Source organism: Martes martes (assembly GCF_963455335.1).
Source record: "Martes martes genome assembly, chromosome: 8".
NCBI classification, from domain to species: domain Eukaryota; kingdom Metazoa; phylum Chordata; class Mammalia; order Carnivora; family Mustelidae; genus Martes; species Martes martes.
Window position 1 is genome coordinate 19,178,287 of NC_137895.1, and position 22,405 is coordinate 19,200,691.

The 22,405-nt window shown below is 38.8% G+C and overlaps 1 protein-coding gene across 6 annotated transcripts in view; it reads left to right on the forward strand.

Annotated features, from left to right (window-relative positions):
• IGF1 (insulin like growth factor 1) overlaps positions 1-22,405 on the forward strand; it is a 72,741-nt gene that overhangs the window by 42,912 nt on the left and 7,424 nt on the right. For 2 of the 6 annotated variants that reach the window (XM_080810397.1, XM_080810398.1), the window contains 2 exons: positions 12,675-12,856; positions 14,347-14,823. In XM_080810397.1, the coding sequence (XP_080666523.1) occupies positions 12,675-12,856; positions 14,347-14,508 (344 nt within the window). In that variant the 3' untranslated portion in view covers positions 14,509-14,823. Of the gene's footprint in view, positions 1-12,674; positions 12,857-14,346; positions 14,824-22,405 lie in introns of those variants that run through there. The other 4 variants (XM_080810399.1, XM_080810401.1, XM_080810400.1 and 1 more) reach the window with 2 other exon arrangements.

A 22,405-nucleotide genomic window follows, 5' to 3' on the forward strand; every position in this document is an offset into this window, starting at 1 on the left:
TCAAGAGAAACTTGTGTTTATTGGAAAAGTTTGCAACCTCATTTGATTGTATCTTTGGGTCTTATTATAGTTCTTTCTCTTCCACTGGCTAACCAGTATCCTCTGGGTTTGAGTTTTGTCAAGTGTTCTTGCTGCAGGGAGGTACTGTCTGCACTAGAGTGTTTAAATCATGTTAGGGAGTTTAAGCATCCAACCAGGTAGCATGGTTGAGCATAGTAACTCTGACATTTGAAGAAATGCATAATTTCAGGCCAGATAGAAGGCTAAGAGAAAGAGGCACTGCTGGTGATGCCGCAGATGACTAACCCAGATGAGGGAGATGGGAAGTCTGGGAAGCCAAGAGCAACAGCCAAGGACAAGAGAGGAATTTGGTTTGAAAGGAGAGTGTTAAGACATCAACAGCCTGAAAAGAGAAGTCCAGGGTAATTTGTGGCCTGTTGAGTACCAGGAAAAAAGATGTGGCAAAAGAAGGCACAGATGTTGTGAAGAATGCAAGGAATTTATGACGATTCATAGTCTAACTCCGGGAAATGTCTGCCAAGGGCAGATCTCAGTGGACCGTGGGAGCACTGGTTCAGTGAGAAGATATGTAAAGACTAGGACTGCACAAGTGACCTTTACCAGAGTATCATCTTGAACCAGAGCAAAGGAGGAGGAGGAGAAGAGGAAAACAAGAAGGTGTTTGAAAAGAAAATTAAATGTCGGCAAGTCTTTAGAAGTAATTAAAATGTTTCTAGGCCAACAGCCCCCCTTTTCCTATCATTCTTTTCTTTAAGAAGTCCTCATCAATGACATGAACTCTGAGTTTAGAAACAAGGATGTATGCAGCTCTCTCCACATTCTCTTATCAGAACCCATACAACTTAGTCAAAGAGCTTTACTTCTCTCCTCTCACCCCAAGTACATAGAAGTTGCTACAAGACCTTGAGGATCATTTCTTATCAAACTGAAGGTTTCTATATCCAGTTTTTATACAAATACGCATCTAATTGACATATTGGATTATGGAGACCATAGCTATCAAGAAGTCAACGGACTTGATATTCTCCTTTCTCTCAAGTGTGAGAGGCTTGGTGTGGAGTTACAGGGAAGAATATACTTTCTGGAAAGCTGGGAAGAGAAAATGGAGACTGCCCTGCTAAAAGACTATGCAACAGAAGAGATCTGTTAGCCCTCACTTGGGCCCTCACTTCCTGCCAGAGTTAAGACAGAGTTAGTTTGCTTAAGTATTAGTATAAGCAGTGCCTCCATGCAACCTTCCCAAACCCAGATCTGAGCCAAAGAGAGCAGACAGAAGGCAAGTGTTAAAGGAAATAAAATGTCCCACAAGCAATATCCTGTCCCAATATGACACATTAGTCCTCAGGTTACTTGTTCCCAATGAGGCTAATGAATTCCCCAATCACGGATAAACTGAAAAACAACTTCTGGGGCAACTGTCTCTAGTTCTCAGAAAGTAAATTCATGGAAATGAGCGACTGGATAGAAGGCCAAGAGGCCACTGCCTCAGAGTGGGATCCCAGAGCGGAGCAATGTGGTCATTCACAGCATGTTTGACTATGTGAGGAAAAAAATAAAAAGAAAGGAGTTTGGTTTCTCTTTTGTGATTTTGAATATCAAAGATGAAAGTATTTTTCTTTGCTGAATTGAGTAAAATAAGTGAGAAAATCAGATATTTTTCTTAGTTGAGAATAATATTTGCTAAATAACATTCGTAAATTTTAAAGAGGTAGGCATGCTATCGGTCTTAGATGAAATTAAATTAAGAACAATATTTATAGTGGACACAAGCCACAACTTAACCACATGTCTCCTTCTCCTTATTCATAATTTACCTCTTCAATTCAGAAAAATAATATTTGGGGGAAGAAGATTAGGATGAGTGGGTGGTTAAAAGCTTACAGGCTTAGTGATTGCCAGATTACTAAGAAATCTCTTTAGTTGACCGTAAGTTTGCCATGATGTCCAAAGATGTATGAAATTCTAAAATACAATAATTTGAGGAAAGACCTTCAAGTCTATTGGTCATGTTTAAATAATCAAATATTAAGAGAAAAGGGAGAAAAATTATAGCAGCAAAATTCCATTGAAAGAAAAGAAATAAAAGATGGTCTCATGAGTCCAGAATTTAGCTGAAAGTTCCTGAAATAATATAATAACTCTAAATGAACTGTTCAGTCTAATCTGCATACCTGCTTGATATTTTGATAAATAATACTACAACCTGAGAACTCCTTGTACAGATTTTAAAATTTTAGTAACCTTAACATTAGTTTATTTTACCAAAAAAGGAGGTGATGTTTGAAAAACCATGTTTATAGTGGTCATCTTCTAATTTTATCTGCTGGGCAGATGTTGGGTACCAATGGCAGAGATGATGACCTGTCTGGAAGCCCATTCACTCTATCAGAGATGAGACAGCATATGGTTGTAGCTGGAATTTTCCAGGGAAACTATGCGTGTGTCCCCCTGGAAGGAACTGAATTATCTCACAGAGGATTCATATACCATACACAGACACCAAGGAAACCAGTGAAATAAAAAGTTGGCCATTCTGAGGGCTACAAGTTTAGCATTCTGGCCAACAGTATTAGCAACCCTCCCAGGGCTTGTCTGCTTATTCATTTTTTGAAGATGCAGCTTCGTAAAAAGTAACGGTAAAAGACTGTGCCCATGATTTCACACTAATTTTCATTTCCAAGTGCCCACACAAGTGAAGGCCGTCCCTCAGTTATTCCTCGAAGCCTTCACGACCCTGATTTCCACAATGTAGTTTGACTCTCTCTGCGGTTTCAACAGCCCCAATAAATGACTCCCCCTATTATCCTCTTTCTAATTCACACCTGTATCCTCCTTGAACCGGCTTCTTCAATCCCCATACATGGTCTTGTCCACTCCTCTTACTCAAGTCTGCCTCCCTATTACACATTCCCTCTTTTCCTCCATCAAATCCAACACTGATCCTTGCTTTCCTTAAACTCTTTCCTTCCTTAATTTTTTTTCATCTAAATTTAAACCTGACAGAGAGGAAACTCCTGGTTGTCTCATCCAACTTCTCTTCACTATATATTTCCCTATTATTAAGGAGAAACACTGATATGCCATATGTACATTATTGATTAAAAAGTGGGTAGCATAACCAGCTGGATAATCCTTAAGGTCATGTTGTTAGGAGTGCTTGATGCTCTCCAGTACTTTGGTAGTCAACATGAGAAAACTGGATCTCAGAGAGTTGGGGTGACTTGTGAGTTTGCACCAAGGATCTGGAGCTAAAATCCAATGTTGTTTTCAATATACCACATGGCCTTCTTCTTCTTCTTCCTTCTCTGCATATGGCACTCTTGTAGGTGCTACAGAAACACTTCCCAGGACCTTTCAATTCAGGAACAGCGCTGGCGACACACCGGCATGAAAGGGACATCACACACAACCCAACTGGCATTACACGGCACACCATGTGGTTATTTCTATCGTGTAACACCCTGGCCACCTTCTCCTTCCCTCCCTCCTCCTCCTTCTCTCCCGCGTTCAATCTGTCGCTGACTCTGGCTGTTCCTTCTCTACAAGAATGCCGAGGGCTGTGTCTGCTGCTGTGGAGGCGGCTTTCCAACAGTTCACTCCCTGAGGCAGGCCCGGTGCCTCTCCTTACAGGGCCTCCCCCTCCCAACACTCTCCCTTCAGACAGCCAGACTGCCCTGGCAGCTGTCACCCCTTCACCTGCCATCCTGACTGTGTCACACCCACCCCTGGGAAAATCTCCAGATGTGCCCTGAGCAAAACACAGAGGCCTGAGTGGGGAGACTGACAGGGAACAGGGCCCCTGAGAACGCAGAGCAGGTGCCAAGTTGCAAAGAAAAGAGAAATGATAGACTTTGGAGTGAAACTAAAAATAAGGAGAATGTGTTTCAATACTCTTTTGGCTGATTCATCTTTCTGTGGCACCAGAGAGAAGGGTGTTACCCTCTATTCACCAGTGCCTTATGTTTTGCCTACAAGGCCTCTCTTACCACATTTGAAAGAGTAAACGAACAATAACAATGCAAGTAGAAGAGATAAAGTTGGTAGCATGGCTACAATCTCCAGGTTGGAGCCAGACTCATCTTACCATTTCCGTCATAGTCTTTCTCAAAAAAATGAGATAAGTGAAGCCCATATACATAATTCCTCAACATCCCTTCGTATTCTTTCTCTTGTTGTCTATTTTCATCTCGTTCAGGCATGGGTCCAAGATGGAGTAGTGACTAAGTGGGCCTGGGGACACTGTATACTTGGTGACTGCTTATTCCCAAAGTGAGGTTGGCAGGGGAGGGAGCCCTAGTTTTCAGTCATTCCAGGGAGGGAACTAAACTCTAATTCCTAGGCTACTATGAAGTCTGCATAGAAATTGTCCTAAAATTCATCAGTAAGTAAAAACATCAGCGGTTGTCAGTAGGAAGAGAGGAGAAGATACAGAAAAGAAGAGGAAAGAAAGAGCTGAAGCATGAAGTGAAGAGAGAGGAGAAAAATACGTACGCTGCTTGAAAGTGATTGGGAAACCACTTCTGACCACCTATTTTGCCCGCACACACCTCATGCCTTGCAACACTGTTTTGAAAGAAGTAGATGGATGGGGATGGTAACACTAAATAGCTATTGGGGAGAAATCAAAGGTAATGAGAGTTCAAGATAAGCTCATATGACTTTGCCTTGTTTGACTTGATAGATGCATCCATTTTCAGAGGGTCTATTCTAGATTAAAACTATTTAGAACAATCTATACAACCTATAGTTTGGATATCCTTTCAAAGGGAATGGTTATTTATTTACTTTAATGGCAAATAGTCCTCCTCTATCTAGAAAGGATCTTTTTCAACAAAACACTGGAAAGGATACATTTTTAAGATTGAGAGAGGAGGACAATTCCTGCCCAGTGAGCTATGTTATCCAACTCAACTCTGTAATTGTACTGCTTAAAATAGCTAACATTTATCCAGACCTTACTGTATACCAGACATTGTACAAGATACTTTGCACACATTACCACTTAATCTTGGAGGTACTCTTTTACATATGCCCACTTTCTATAACATCTGAGTCTTAGAATATTTTGTGTCTTGCCCAAGGTGAACAGTGAATAAGTGGCAGAATCCAGATCTGTCTGATTCCAAAACCTGTGCTTTTAGCCATTCCACATATTGCCTCCTTCATTGGTATGACTGATGTCACAGGCAGATCATGCTCAAATCCTGCAATATGTTCTAAATAACTGAAACTATGTAACTAGAAAATGGTAGCTAACTTATATAGCAGGCCCAACTGAAGTCATTCAAACATAAAAATGACCTCTTGGCATTTGATTATCTTTTACCTTAGACGTTGATAAACCAAACCATTCCCTTAGGGCAACATTTCTGTCCAGCAAAGCATTTCTCTTGCCAAAATATAATTTTGTTGGCTACATCTATCTCCTCCAAGCCCTGGAATCAGACCTAAGCTAGTAAATTGTGCTGTCCTGGCAAGACGGTTGTCCTCCAGGGCATTGTATCAGGCGAAAGTAATACATCATGTTGCTTCCCACTCTGTTGGCCCATTTCTCCAGAGTCCTAAAACGGTAATATTTCTGCTCTGAATCGCCCGTTTTCTTGTCCCTAGGCCTTGTGCTTTAGTTTCCTGGTCTTAGAGATAGAGGCGGACTAAATAACACTATTTTTACACCTGCCCTTGAGTTGAGGCTTCCAAAAGAAAGGAGGCTTTAAAGAAAATGGAAGCCCCATGGATCTCTGCTTCATTCCTTTCAGATCCACAGATACACAAGCATTGACTTGATTGGGTAATGAGAAGATTTTGGTCTTTTGGGGTTGTGGGGATTTAGTAGCTGAGAAAGAGTTGCTGAGTGGTGGGGGTGGGGGTGGGGTCAAATAGAGCCAAGATTCCTAGAAAAGATGACCTCGTCCAACTGAGAAGTAGTGGGACCAGCAAACACCGGCAGTTAAAAATTAACATAGGCCAAAATGAAATCAATGCCTAAGTGTGATAGGTTTTCCAGAAAAGTTCATGACAGGTAGTTCATAGAAAAGTGGACATTTTCTCAGTGTTCACTTTTGCAGATGCCAAAGGTCAATCCTACTTGGAAAGCTCCTTGTATAGAAAAGCAGAAATGTGTAGAGTCCACTGGCAACATATAAGGCAGAAAAACGTCTTCAAAAACAATCTTAATTTCAAAGTGTATGACAGTAGCCTTGATACTGATGGTAAGTCACTTGACTCCCTGATACATGTGTAAGTGTGTGCATGTATGTTATTCTAAGTGCATAATAATGTACCTAGCTTACAGAAGTGAAAGCCTCTTTCTGTATCTTTACTAATCATATGACAACATATATCTCAATAATTGTTTTCATTCAAGTGTGATTTCCATAAAAATTTTTTAAAGGTAAAATACTGACTCATCATTAGGCTTTAAGCTAAATGCCAATCCTATGAATTCAGAAAATATCAGCCATCAATGTATCACATTTTGTGTTTGGAGAAATAGTCTTATCGCAATTTTCCTTATGTTAGAAATTCACAAAAGGAGCCTAGTTTTCCATATAAAGCCATAAAATATGTAGGAAGGATTGAGAAGTAATTCTCACTTTTCCACCAATGAAAATAACAATTAAAATGCTAAAATAGAGACAAGTTCAAGATTACTCATATTTTACCCAACTTTCCTAGAGTATACCATGCAAAATTAAGTCAACTGAATGATTTTTTTATTAGACAAGGTGGCCCATGGGGAAACATGGCCCTAAGAAATTAATCATTCTGAGTTACTCTGAATTGTCAACATGTCTGGAGGTTTTGGATAAATAGTTGGTGTAAGAAACCCAATTTTCTGGCTTCTGTGGATTCTTACTGTAGTAGTTAATTTTGAGATCAATCTTCAGTTAATAAAATTTAAATGGAAGTAGTTTCTTATTACTTAATAACTCCATTTGTGTTTTCCATCAAACACATAATTGTGGATTTTTTTAGAAACAGCCAACTTGAATTGTCTTATTTCTTTTATCCTGCCTTCAAAATATGATTGACTTTAGAACCTATTCCTATTAGCAATTTCTAGAAAATAGTTTTATTCCTCAGAACCCAAATAGTAGCAAGTTGTGTCTTCAGAACTGAATATTTCCCTGTTTGCAAAATGTTTGCATTTTTCATTGTTTAAATATTGATACTTCAAATCAATGTCTCCTCTTTCCATTGACAGGGTTTAAATAATTAAAGTAAAGCTTTCTCAATAAGAGGGGAAGTTTCAAAAGAAATTAAAATTCAGTACAGCATCCCAACTGCCTTCCGAGAAACCTATAAGAAGCACAAGCATACATAGCACCGGAAGAGTTAGTATCATTTCTACCAGTAATGCACAACTAGAGCTCTTTGTTCTAGAAATTATTATCCCAGTTTAATCTCAGCATTACACCTTCTCCTTCAGAGATGGAGGGAAGCAAGTTGCTTGCCTCCATGACAAAATGTGAGACTCAGCTAATTGGTGTGGTTTTGATGATGCCACAATTCTGCCCAAAACCCTTGTAACTAGCAAGTTTGCCCTGAAGATTATTGAATTACTCCACTGACCATGCATTATTTAAAGGGAAGTGCTATTATTATAGAAGCCAGCTGCTTAACCATTGGAATTCTGTCTGTTCGCCTACTTTCAAGACACAGCAGTGCACTGTGATTACATGTTATGTCTATGCGTAATGGAGTCAAAGCCTAGGTTAGGTGGGGGCCGATTTGTCTGCTAAGCAACATTTGGTGTGCATGCTTTGGAGCAAAACTACTGACTAAATAAATAAATAAATAAATAGTTTTTCAATGTCAAGACTCTGTCAGCAAGAAAAAAATCTGTGAAATTTTATACATGTTACCTGTTCATGCTAATGGTGGAGTGAGTATATAGTCACTTCATAATGCCAGTACCACAGAACTCTGGAAATGTACCTAGTTGTAGAAAGGACTCTCCTTTTTCTATTCTATTTCTTTTTTGGTAGTCCCAAGTGAGGAAAAAATGTTTTAAGCCTCTTGGGGAACTCAAGTAATAAGGAGAAAAAAAAATTTTCACTTTCTAAGTTAAAAAAAATTTGAACCTCTTTCTTGAAGACGATGTAAGTAACTTCTAACCATACTGAATATTTGGCCTAGATGGGTTTCTCCTCCATTTCTTTACTTGTTACAGAATCTGAAATAGATGGGATCATGGCAGTCATACACTGTGTACAATACAGGAATATGTTCCTAAGATCTCTGGCAGGTGTTCATCCAGTCTTTACTTAACTATTTCTAACAATGGGTAGTTCATTATCTTTAAAAGAAGTTTATCTCCTTTTTAACACTCTTGAGTACAAATTGTTAGAAGTTTCTTCTTATACTAAGGCAATATTTGTTTCCCATTCACCTACCAGTTCTGACACTGCCCACTGGAGCAGAATTACATAGTTCCTAATGAGGAGTTTATAAAGGCAAGGATAGAACAATTCATTCTATCTCATTTAAAAATTAATCACAATGACAACAGCTATAATTTACACATCATAATAAGTCCCTATTTTTCTCAAAATTGATGTTGGAGCAAATGATTTTACAGCCTTTACAGTGAACCATATTGTTTCAGACTTCTAGTTTTAGCCCATAGCAACAAATATCTTTATTTTGGTTCTCTAAAAAAAGTAATAGGAGTGTACTGGTGGTGGGAATACAAAATGGTCCTGCCACAGTATGGAAAACAGTATGGAGTTTCCTCAAAAAATTAAAAATAGAACCTATAATCCAGAAATTCTACTTCTGGGTATTTATCTAAAGAAAATGTAACACTAGTTTGAAAAGATATGTGTACCTCTGTGTTCATTGCAACATTATTTATAATAGCCAAGATAGGAAGCAATTAAGTGTTCATCAACAGATGAATGAATAAAAAAGATGTGGTATGTAGTATATACAACGGAGTATTGTCAACCATTAAAAAAATGAAATTTTGCCATTTGTAGTAAGATGGACAGACCTAGAGGTATCATACTAAGTGAAAAAAGTCAGATGGATAAAGACAGATATCATACGATTTCACTTATATGTGGAATCTAAAAAACAACACAAAGGAACAAACAAAACAAAACAGAAACAGCCTAACAGCTATAGAAAACAAGCCAGAGGGGAAGGGGTGGGGATGGGCAAAATAAGGAAAAGGGATTAAAAGGTATAAACTTTCAGGTATAAAATAAACAAAAAACAAGAATGCAATGTGCAACACAGAGAATAGGTAATAACATTGTAAGAACTTTGTATGGTGACAGATAGTAGCTAGATTTATCATGGTGATCATTTCATAACATATATAAATATTGAATCACTACGTTGTGCACCTAAAACTAATATAATAGAGTATGTCAACTGTACTTCAATTTAAAGAAACAAAAGAAGTAATATGAGGCATTTGAAGATAAAGGACAAAACTTTGACCCTCAACTGTGGCCTCTCAATTAGTGAGAAATTATTTCTTTGGTTACATATCTTGATGTAGAACCAGAAATTGAGCCTATAGGACACTTCAAAGGATGAAATAAACTTTAAAAGGCAATAGGTAAACATTTGCTATATTCATATATTCTTAATGAAGTGCCATTAGTCCGTTGTAGATATGATGAATATATGAACAAAGAAAAACATCTTTCTAGAACTGTGGTAACTAAAGTTAACCAGCAGTTACATTTATGGTAAAATCCAAGACTATATACCACCATTTCAACAATATTTTTTTAAGAAGATATGGATATAAGGTAAACTTTTTTATGGGGCATTACAAAACAGTCCTAAATTTCTGTTCCTAAATTCATTTATCTATGTACTGGAAAAGCATAGCTATTTTATAGACTGAGCCATGTTAAATTCTGAGCTCATCTAAGAAAGATGACAAAGCAGATACCCAGGTATGTTATTAATTTTTTCTGCTGTGCTGATGATTACTTTCTATTTCATAAGAGGAAATAGACCTGTGGTGAGGTTCATGTCTACTGATAGTCTCCAAGAAGGGAATATACAATACATCATGTTTTCTGCCTTCCCAAGATTTAGGGTGGTGTCTTCCTCCAGAAGGAAGATTACATTAGAGATGCATGAAATGGAAATGCTAAAGGGGTCCTGGAATTGCAGACCCTACCCCTCTCCATCTTCAACCCATAAGCATGAATTTTGCAATTTGTTGTTTCTGAGTTAGCCAAGTTTGAAAGTTTTTGGAACCACCTTTACCACCCCACATTTAAACTTCAAATTACTATTCTATACTATACAGCAAAAAAATCCCAATTATGTCCCATTAAGAAATGTATAGTTTCGACAAAGAGCAACCATTACCTATGGTGAACAACAGGGATACCTCAAAGTAGGCCAAGTCACCTTCTTCCCACCCTAAGAGAAAAACCAGTGTATCAGCTACACTTAACTGGCTGACCCCTTCAACGTCTTGAAATAACCACTTAGCAGAAAGTATGTAGAAGTCCTTTGTGGATTACAATGAACCATGTAAGCCCATTTGTGTCCTTCCTCTAATTTATAGTCCCAGGAAAAGATTATAAAAACAAAAAACAAAAAACATTGTTTACATTGCCCAGGGGACTGGCTGAGTCTCAGCTTGCCAGAGCCCGGCTGGCGAGCAGAACCAGAGAGTCTTCTGTACTAGTGGATTCTCCAATGGCAAGTGAAAACACTACTGAGGCTTCAATTGGGGCCAGCTGCCTGTCCCTCCCAAACCCCTCAACCATGAGGCACCCACAGGGCTTGCCCCTAAGTGAGAAAGCAGACCCCACCCAAAGAGACCACAAATGAACCCTCCCTGAGTTACTACCCTCAGCTGCCCTAAGAATGACAATAAACCTGCCTTACGGGGAGGAAGCATCCCCAGACTGCTGTGCCAAACATCAGGAAAACATTTGGGTTTGTAGAGGATGCCATGAACGGTTGGCCCTTCAAGCAGCAAGGCAGCCAAACTAGTTTGGTAGCAGGCCATTACCAAGGGTCTGATCTTCCCTAACCAGGGAGTTCAAAATATACATGGGGATTTTGACCTTCAAAACACCATTCTGAAGAATGGTGTCATTATTGCACAAACATAAGACTTTTTGTTTAAACGATAACATTGTCTTCTGTGTCGGGAATAAAGATCGAATATATGCCAGATTGATTAATTGGATTCTTCAGGATCAGTGGTTCACAAATTTTCCTCCATGAAGGCTGGATGTCAATGCAGAAGACCAGGCCCCCTGCCTCCCAAGCGAGGTAAGGGAGATGAGAGAAAGCCAAGTTCCAGTCCCCCTACCTTTGCCTGAGCCAGAGCAGTTTCACTTTTGTCTGCTTTATCTATTGGTATATAAGCATGATTTGGTTTAATAGAAGTTCTGCTTTAACAAAAAGATTACAAAGAACTTAGGTACACTTTCAGTTCCCGTGGCAAGTTCATGTAAGCTTGTTTTGCCCTCTCTTTTAATTCTAGAGCCAGGAAAAATGTGTCCAAATCAAAACAGTGCAAAATAAAACTAAACCCAAACCTATTTGCCAAGTAAAGAGGTCTAACTAATTTGCGAACATCAAAAGAAATTTGATTCATGATGTGCCCTCTGGGCAATTAGAAATCACATGAAAGATGGACATTCAGTTCATTCTGTCTCAGTGTAGTAGTTATTCTATAAGAAACAGAATTGATTGTTCTGGTCTCTCCAGGGTGATAGTAGAGGAAGCACCATCACACTAGTACTGTTATCAATTCTGAATTCCAAGTCTTCTGGATGTACTTAACACTGAAGCTGTTTCATCACAGACTATATAAGATCCTGGAAAAGGGTACTCAGAGAACGTAACAAACATTTCTTTAGGATCTGCTTTATATCAGGTGATGTTCTAAGCACTTTTCATACATTATCTCATGTAATCCTCAAAGAACTCTTATAACAAAGATATTATTAAATATACTTTACAAATGTATAAACTGAGCCCAAGAGGCTTAAGTGACTTGTCCATAGTTACACAGCAGGTTTCCTGGGCTCTCTGAAGCACTTGAACTCTGCAGGGAATAGATCTGAGTTTGAATCCTGATTCAACCCCTTATTGCATGAATTACTTAAAGCAAGTCATTGCCCACCCTGAGTCTCAGTTTCCACATCAGTAAAATGAGGAGCCCTTTCCAGGCTTAAAACTCGTTTGATACTCAACCTGACGTCAGAATGGTAGCAGTTAAGGAAAAGAGCAAACACTTGAGCCATCCTGCACATAAAAACTATGCAGATTTGCTAAAAAGATGAAGAAAACTTAAAACATTATTTTCTTTTAATTAATATTCTTAGCAGCCTCCAACCTAAGCAAGTATTTAAGGAAAGACTAGGTTTGGGCATAGACAAGATCCTTGACTACAGGTTTCTGAGTACTCGAGAATTAACACAAATAAAGTACATTCTGCATGAGTTGATGCTAAGGAGTGTGGGGCAGAGTCCAGAGACACACCAGAATCCAGAAGGATCCGTGGGGTCAGGAATTGTTGGGGAAACTTTAGGAAGAGGTTGAGATGTGTAGGTGGACCAGGTATGAAAAGAGGAGAGGCTTCAGGGGCTGGGTGGAACTGTGAAGAAAGCAATCTCCCCTCTAAAGCCAGACCACTGTGTGTTTGATTTGCACAGACAAGCCCACGGGGTATGGTTCAAGCAGTCGGAGGGCACCTCAGACAGGCATTGTGGATGAGTGCTGCTTCCGGAGCTGTGATCTGAGGAGGCTAGAGATGTACTGCGCACCCCTCAAGCCTGCCAAGTCCGCCCGCTCTGTCCGTGCCCAGCGCCACACCGACATGCCCAAGGCTCAGAAGGTAAGCCAGCTGGTGGGGAGGGATCCACCATCCTCAAGATATTGAGGATACTTGTGGGTAGGCCAGACAGAAATTATGCCCCACAATCTCCTGGCTTACAGGTCAAAAAAGCACCATTCTCACCTCAGGTATCCATCCCTTTGGTCACTCCACATTGCAAATTCTCCTTTCCACTGCTCTGGACAATCTGATACCAGAAGACAATGGAGAACAGTCACTAAACGTGAGCCTTGGTATCAGACAAAACTGAAGTCCTAGCTTCACCAGTCACCAGCTGAGAGACCTTGGCCAAATAACATAGCCTATCCAAACCTTAGGTTCATCAGTAATATCTACTGCATCAAGTTGTTTTAAGAATTAATAAATAGACATGCACTTCTTTTCACATCCTGCACAAATTAACTGTTGGACAAGTGTTACCATCTTTCATAATTGTAATTAATTGCAAAGCATGTAACTTTCCAAGTCCTAGTATTCTGCAAAGGTATAAAAAAATATATGTTAAAATGGGAACTATTTGAAATTCACATTCAGTAACAAATTCAATTAAAGAAAAACCCCACTAAACAGAAATTTCTGTTTGACTCTAGGAATACCTAGAAATTTCTAATGATCAAAATCTGTAGGTGTCTTTATCTATGACCTAGACTTCAAAGAAACCTTACAACTACTATCTATGCCATCAAAAGTACATAAATCATCTCATGCATACTAGTCACTTTATAAATTTTGTTGAATGAGTGAATAAATGAGTGAACAAATGAGAAGTGCTTAAATTTTAGTCCTGAAGTAGAAAGAATGAGAACTGAAGAGTCAGGGGTAAGTGAAGGAGAAAAAACAAAGTGAGGAAGGATGGGTAAGGAGAGTAAAACCCAAGTAGGTCTCCTTGGGAACACTGTTTGAAAAACCAAAACCAGAAAACAAAAACAAAAAACTGTGGTTTTACTCTTTGGAGCCAAAACTAGCATTGTGCAGAAAGCATAAGAAGAGAAACCAAGAAGTTCACAGTGACACATGTGCTGATTCCTGGTCCTACACTGCAGCTGAGCCTGGAGGATGACCAGGGAGCTTAGTGGAGAGGTGACCCCAGGGAGCCACCATGAATGATGGAAAGGGCTTGGGCACAATCTGGTGCACAGAGAACACAGTAACCAGTGGGTAAGTCAGGGAGCGAGCATCACAGAAGTAACTTAAGTGAATGTGTTTGAGAAGTGTGCTTGAGGGGACAAAGGCAGGTTAATTCTTTCTCTTCCCAGGTGACCCAGTACCTCAAAATTTCTAACTGGTGAGAGGGCGGGGGTCAGAGATAAGTCCCAGAGTTCTGGAAGTTTGGGACTTTTGGCTGTGGCCTAGACATCCCTCCAGCACCAATGTTGTCTCCTGTACCACACGGAGCCCAGGCATTCTGGGCTGACTCAAAGGCTCTGTCTTCTGGGACACACCAAGGGAACCACCTGTTCTCAATACAATTATTTTTGTGATGTTTACAGTATCATCCCCCATCTACCACCAAGAAAACGAAGTCTCAGAGGAGAAGGAAAGGTGGGCCAAAGAAACGCCCAGGAGGGGAACAGAAGGTGGGGACGGAAGCAAGTCAGCAGATGAAAGGAAAGAAGAAAGAGCAGAGAAGGGAGACTGGAGCTAGAAACTGAACACAGAGGCAAAAAAAGGAAGCTGGAGGAGAGAAGGACTAAGCAGACAGAGGCAAGGACGATGAGAGAGAAGCAGACAGCAATAAAGAAAAGTGGGAAGTGCTATAGAGGAATGAAGAACAGTAGGCCTGGTGGAGCTAGATAATGCATGTGATGGAAGGAGAAGGAACCTGTTGTAGAATGTGGATAACGAACATGGAGATAATGGAAAAGAAAAATGTAATGCCCAAGGAAGTCCAAAGGAAAGCAGAGGCAAGAATGAAAAAAAGAACACAAATTATGAAAGAGACAAATAAGATACTACATTCCCCTCCCAAAAATAAATAAATAAATAAATAAATAAATAAATAAATAAATAAGAGTAAAAGAATTAAGATAGAAATCAAGGCTTTTATATGTATTTTAAAACTTTGTGTGAAGTTATTATAGAAGAATTGCCCAGGTCAATGTATGTCCAGAGTTAAATATTAGCCCAAAATTCTCAGCAAGACTGAATTGTGTCATAGAAGTTCCCAGATTTTCTTTCCTGCAGTGTCATTGGAGGCTGGGTTTCTTAGTCAAGTCCAGGTTCAGGCCAAAGGGCACTAAGTATTTGCCTAAAAGCCTGTGAGGCCAGTGAGGTAACCTACAAGAGAAGGTCACTGAACCTTCCTTTTTTTTTTTTTGCACTTTGGAATCAGGTATAAAAATGTGTTAGTTGTATCAGTCTCTTGGGCTGCCATAACAATGTGCCACAGACTGGGTGGCTTAAGCAACAGATATTTTCATACATTTCTGGAAGCTAGAAGTTCCTACATCCAAAGAGGACACATTTTAGATAATGAGAGTCAGGACTTTAACAAATGAATGGCCAAGGAGAGACACAATTCAGCCCATAACAGAAGTTTTCTGATGTCTGATTATTGCCTTCTAATCCTATCTTCTATAAAACTCTGTGTGTATGTCTATCTCTGTCTCATATGCATGCGCGCGCACACACACACACACACACACACACACACAAATCTAGGTTTTCAGATATGAAATCTTGTAAGTTTCTATTCCATGGAAACACCAGGACAAAAAGCTTCTGAAGTTGATGGGCTCAATCCCTTCACTTTAAAGATAAGAATACTGAGATCCATACAAGGCTAAAGGCATGCTTGAGTTCTCAGCTGCCCTCCTTCTGGCCATCAGAGAAGAGCACATAATCAACATGGACTAAGAAATAATTCCAAAAGGAAAAGACAGGGCAGAAATAGATGGCACATGAAATCTTCTTAACTTAATTGTTTTCCCTGAAGGTAAAAAAAAGCCAAGTAGAACCACAGAATTCAGGTCTTGTAAATCTTCTCCTTTAGCTTCTTTGATTTAATTAGTAGACTTAGAGTCTTCACAGATATAAAACAAAAGGTCTCAAGATCACCCAAATTGTGAATTATAAGACCTGAGAGAGGGTGTAGGAAAGAAATGGTCGCCAAGCAAATGATGACACTTGGTGTAAGAAGATGACTAAACCAAGAAGTGAAACGTTTCATTCAAGTAACCTACTTTGAAGATGTCATGGTATAGAGGAACCTCTTTTCCGCCTGATCCTTCATGCCCCTGATGTTTCTACTTCAGGATCATCCTTGCTCTATGGTGCAGTGAAAACACAGGATATATAATAAATATAATATAACAAAACATATAAGGCCATGCCCAAGGCTCAACCCGGGAGGAAAAATCCAGTCAGAAACATGTCAAGCCTAAGATGGGAGCTAAGCCACTTCTGCTGTGGTTACAAAAGCTTGGCCTATCTGAATAGACAAGGGTAGGCTGGTGCCTAAGCCCATCTAGCCAGCCACCTTATTCAGGAGATGCAGAGTTCTTCACTAAGACATCCATGCTTTGAGACCAGCCTCATGCATAAACCGATGTTTATTGTGACCACCACCTGAGAGCAGCCTGCAAACACAGAAGGTTCTTCAAGTTCCACAGAAGAATTAACAATTCATGTCCTATGGAAGGTTCCTTAGAGGATTATCTTGTCCCTATTTCATTGTTGACTGAGTAAATGTCAATTATGACTCAGGGTTTTAGATAAACTCTAATTATACTCTATGATAAACTTCATTCAAAAGAAGTGAGGCAGAGACTCTAAAAGAAAAAAAAAAGGAATGGAACTTTCTAGTTAAAAAATGCTTAACTCTCACACTGTGGATTAAAATACATTTCTTTTTGGAATGGGTTTTATCAACTCTAAGGCAGTCATCTTGAATGCCTACATATGATTTCTGAATAATATGAAGAAAGTAAACAGGAAGGACCTATTATTGTCTTTCTATCTCCTCCTTTCTAGAGTCAATACCAAGCACCTAGTGATACGTGGCATATAATGCTAGATGGATGGGTGGCGGGTAGGTGGATGGATGGATAGATGGATGAAATAGATGGACAAATTTAAGTGAGACAGGCAGTTGAATAATGGTAGAGAAAGACCATAAAAATGAGCATCATTGCTGAGATGAAATGATTCCTCTCGTCCCTGCATAGGGCAATGAGGCATGGACAGAGTTAAAAAAAAAAAAAGAAAGAAAAAAAAAAGAGGGCAAAGGAGTTGCACTGATACAAGCCTAGCATTGCATTTCTAGAGATTAAACTGAAATCGTTCAAGGACCCACTGCTAAAGGTGACAACTGGCTGAGTAGTACTTTATAGTGGATGTTAAATACCTGTTGCTTTCCTGGATGTTTTCTTAGAAGTGGGCTGAGTACTGATCATCATTTAAAATTCTGTTTCTACCGTTTCTTGGTGCAAATTGATGATTGTGTGTAAAACTAATGGGAAGATGGAAGGAATCATGATCCTGAAATAAAATTGTCAAAAAATACTTTTATTGAGCACCTACAATGTGCCAATCTCTATACTAAGATGAAGGAGAATTATAAAGATTGAAGATGCAGTAAAACTTGGCAGTTAAGAATACAGACTCTAGAGTCATGCTGCCCAAGTTGAATTCCCGACTCTTACTTACTGATTGTGTGGCCTTGGGCAAATCATGTCATTTACCTGTGCCTTGGTTTTCTCATCTGTCAAACAACGGTGCTATTTGAATCTACCTCCTATGGTTGTGAGGATTTATTGAGATAATATCTATATATGTGTGTATGTGAGCATTTGTGTACAAATACATATTATATTGCTTAAAATGATTCCTGGCACATAGTAATCACTATTAGAGTTTTAGTTAACATTATTTTATCTAGTTCTGAAAATTAGAACCATCTGAAAAAGAAATAGATCCCTTTAAGTATAAGTAAGTCTTGTATCACTAAAACCTTCAAGACCAAGCTTGCTAGCACTTTTTGGTGAGGTGGTATCGGGGCTTCAAGCAGATGATAGAAGGGAACTCAGTGACCTAAGAGCCCTTCCAACCCAGAGAACCCCAGTTCTATGAATAATTCCAACTTAAGTGAAAGCTCAGCTCTCCCATGTGAGGAGCTATTAACTTTTATTTCAAGGTCACAGAATGAACTTTCAGAAACCACCATTTTTCTCAACCAGTTAAAATCAAATGTAATATGTGTTTTCATTTCATGGTGCCTGAGGAAAATTTAATTGTAGCATGAACTCCAGCTCTTACTAGTTTTAAGTAAAATTGCCAAAATAAATAGAAATGTGGGATATTTCCGGGCTCACACAGCTTCCGGGACATTTCAGTTTCTAGGGCTGCCGATCCAGTGCCTTTCACAAGCATTTGATCTTCTTTCAAACATCTCTTGAAAACAAACAAAACCTCATACAGCTTCAAATGTGCGTGCTGTTAGGATGTAAGGGTGGAAAAAGAAGGAAAGAAAAGGAGTCCTCCAAGAGCCCCTATCCCCTCCCTTCACCCCTTGACCACCCTCCCACCAACCACCAACAGGAAATAATGTTTTCTTAAGTAATAACATTTTGCAATTTCTCAAGTCCATTAACATCCATGGGGAAAGATGAGGTCTATTCTCTTTACTTGTCTGTGTGAAGGGAATAAGTCTTTTTCACTATTTAATAGGTAACAGGGAGCTGACTTTTAATCCAAGGGCAAATTTGATAGTTTGAAGTTAAAGTGGTGGACACCTTTGGTAGCAATAAGAAGATAAATTGTTTTAGACAAAGCAGGATGCCATTTTATGAGGTTAGGGATTTGGGGTGAATCGTTTCCCAAAATTTTTGGTAAATACAATTTCTTGGCTTTACTTTCAATGACGAATTCCTCAGGTTATATGCTCATCAAAATGATTAAAAGCCCAGCTACTAACTGCTATGAAAATCAGTGACAGTATTTATTGACCTAAGCAAGATAAGTCCACTTTTAAAGAAGGAGCAGGTGAAGTTAACAAATGTTCTTCAGTGGCCACTAAACTTCTAGGTCAAAATCAGTTTCTCCATCCTTAGGGTGCTAACTGAAATTTGAGCACCTTTCCCTGATGTCCACATGTTTGGGGTTCATCTTTGATGGGACTCTTTAATGCCCTTAGTGCTACCTCACTTTTATCCAGCAACCAAAAGAGATTATTTAGAAATACTGACTTATGTTTAAACTCAAAAAGAGAGAAATAGAAATTGAGAATAACAGGGAAATTATGCAAGATGTGGGACAATGGACCTGTAAGTCTATACCTGGTACTTCTAGTGAACAGCCAGGAAAGTTCTCACCATATACTAGAAGCTCAATTACAGATCTGATGGGATATTGCTAGATAAGTAACAAGAGCTAGAAAACATTTTGGAAAACTCTTGTCTTTATTTTATTAGCTAATATGGTTATAGTCTTAAGACCCATTGGTCAGGAAACTAACTCTTTTGAAAAGTGGAAGTTTGATAGAAAAAAGAATGCATCCAACTAATTTTAATTCTAAATGTCCTTGCTGGTAATTTACAATCTATAATTAACTACAGAAAATAGTTTTGAGGAGAAAGGGATTCTTTTCTCTACTTTCTTCATGTGTATGTGTGTGTTTATGTGTGTTTATATAGTTTTGTGTTCTAGCATTGTTGCAACCACTAGGGATTTGGGGTGAATCACTTTCTAAAATTATAGGTAAATACAGAATCTTGGCTTTTCTTTCAGAGAAGGCAAATTCTTATGTGAAAACTAATCATCATTCAGGAGAAATCACATTATTCCTTTGTCTTCTCAAAGGCCCAGGTTTAGTCCTAAATTAAATGTTATTCAGGAAATAATGGGAACATTGTTGAAGGGGCAGAAAGGAGTCACTTTTCTTTCTATTATATATTCTAAAGGTCCATGTTTTTCAACTACTTCCAATCTGATCTACAGAGAGAGAGAATGGCTCTGTAGATCAGAAAACAGAAACTTTCACATAGAACCAATTTGCAACTTTAGAAACTTTGAGGTCTAATTCTTGACCCAGCACAATCATAGCTCAGTGCATCCAGCCTGCCTTCATTCCAGCATCCCCTGCCCCTACTTCTATTAGAGATTGGGGTTATTGGCAAAAACAATCCAATGCCTTTGTACCACTTTCCCCTTCCATAACTGTAAACTTCTAACTTTCTCAATTCACTCTGGCATACATCCACTTCTGTTCCCATTGGATCATTTGAAGTTACATACATTTATTTGAGTAGGCATGTATCACTAACTCTCTGGAAAGAAAGTGGCAATGATTTATACCATCCTACATGGCTTTTCTAACTAGTAAGGTCAGAATTTCTATAGGAAGGTGGGATGTTAAAAGCAAGACCTATGAAAGACTAAGCATGATGACAGTTCTTCTATCTGGTAAAATAACCCCAAAGTTCCCACTGAGAGACCAAGAGATTTTACATCAAACCCAAACTGACCAAGTGGCCCCTTCTTCTAAGATGAGATTCTTATGCCAAAAATTTTTATAAAATTCTGTGTAAAATATATAAATGTTTATATGGGGCTTTCTGTCTGGCCAGATCCAGGAAGTCAAGTAATCAAAGACCAACTCAAAGATCCCTGCCATCTGCAAAAATACGATGTGCTCTTTTCACAGCTATAAATAACAATTATGACAAGACAAAAATTTCAAATGATTAGGTGCAATGGCAGGTTGAGGGTTCGGTAAGGATTTCTGTTGACTGTTGTAGACTTGGGAATATGCAATATTTATGTCATGGTGTGAGTGTGGCATGCTTGAATAGTTCCAGGAGGCATTGTAGGACTAGAAAATAAGGAAAGCATAAATGAGTCAATAAATATATAGCATTATTACTGTCGCTTTGTCAATATCGGTTGACTTAGGCCACTGTTGGATGTTCTGGTCTGTCTTTCTGTAAATAATGACATTTATTTCCTTCTTCAAATGAATATTAGGATAGAGACAGAAGTGATTTTGGCACAATGAAGCAATTCTGATTTCTAAAAACTATATACATGCATGAATTGTTCTTGCGCCATTTTCTGTCTTGGAAAAGCTCCGCTGGCACCATGCATGTTTACTTTTATATGCTGAAAGGCTCCCATCAACCTCAAACAGATGCAAATCACTTTAACTTGTCATAGTGTTATTTTGTTCATCCTAAAAGTTCAGACAAGTCTTCCAAACTTCCAAAATTTCTCTCAATTCAGCGAGGAGGAAAATTTAGAACACAGAATTTGAGTGTTCTGCCCAGATGTGTCACACACACAAAGAATGAGTGGAGGAAGGCAACACCCTTTCCTACGGATCCTGTGAACTCATCACTATGGCGTTGAAATGACACCAAAAGGTACAACCCTGGGCCTCACATCTCCTCAGAACATGGCAATATAAATCACTTCATACACTACTTTAAATATTCCAGCATAAGTTGTATGTCAGATGTATGGCATTTTGGAGGCTTGAGAAAAAAAAATAGTCAAATCTAGTTTTTAGGTAAAAATGTGCTGAAACTTTAGCACATATCAGTGAAATTGCTAGAATGTGGTGTTTCACTTTTAAAATACCACAACATTTGAACCTTTCAGCAATTCCAAAATCAACTCCCTCTGGGGAAGATAGTGTGCTTAAACTTTTTTTTTTTTAATTTAAAAATGTAACACAAACACAAACAGCTAACTAAACAAGCTGCCCATAAAATCAACAGTCTAAGCAGTCTGACCCCTGAAGTGTTTTACAACATCCTTCAAGACTATTAAAGGCAACGTAAATACCTCTTGCCCACAAGGGAAAATACCCTTCAGCACTTTTTTTTTTCCTTTCTTTTTTTTTCCAGGCTTTTAAACAATTTTGGTAGTGATTTCTTACATCACAGACAGAAATTTTTGAAGTAGAGTCAGGTGGTATCCTTTGAAGAGTAAGAAAGTTGCTAAATCTGGATAATCCATGAATAATTATGGGACAAATATAAATTCCCTAAATCCTAGGGATTCCTAGGGATGCACCAGTCTCTAGAAAAAAGAAGTATACATCTGGTATCGCAGCATTCAAGGGAGCCCTGAGCACTCAATAAGTAGATTCCCTTTCTCCAGCCAGGGAAAGGCAACACCCTCCTATAGGATGTGCTTTGACACCAGTAACTGTAAAAGGTCAGTGGGCAGTAAGAATAGCTGGTATTTATTAAGCATATGCCCTGTGGTAAGGATTATAGTTAATTATTTCAGTTAATCTTCATCGTTAGTATATAGGGTAAATATTAAAATTTAGTAAGTCTAAGATTTAAAAACTTGGGCTAAGTAAGGCTAAATGTCTTACTAAGGTCTTGCTCTAACAAATGGCCAGACCAGAATCTAAACTCAAGATGGACTCCAGCGTGTTAACCATGCACTGCACTCTCTTTTCTGCATTTTTTCATTGATACTTCTTGTACCACAAACCACCAACTGTAAGTCCCAAAATAGGAAGGGGCTCTGTGCTATTTGTTTCCATAAAGAGCACAGCAGAAAGTAGGAAGCCATGCAAGGGTTGCTACTTAAACTCTA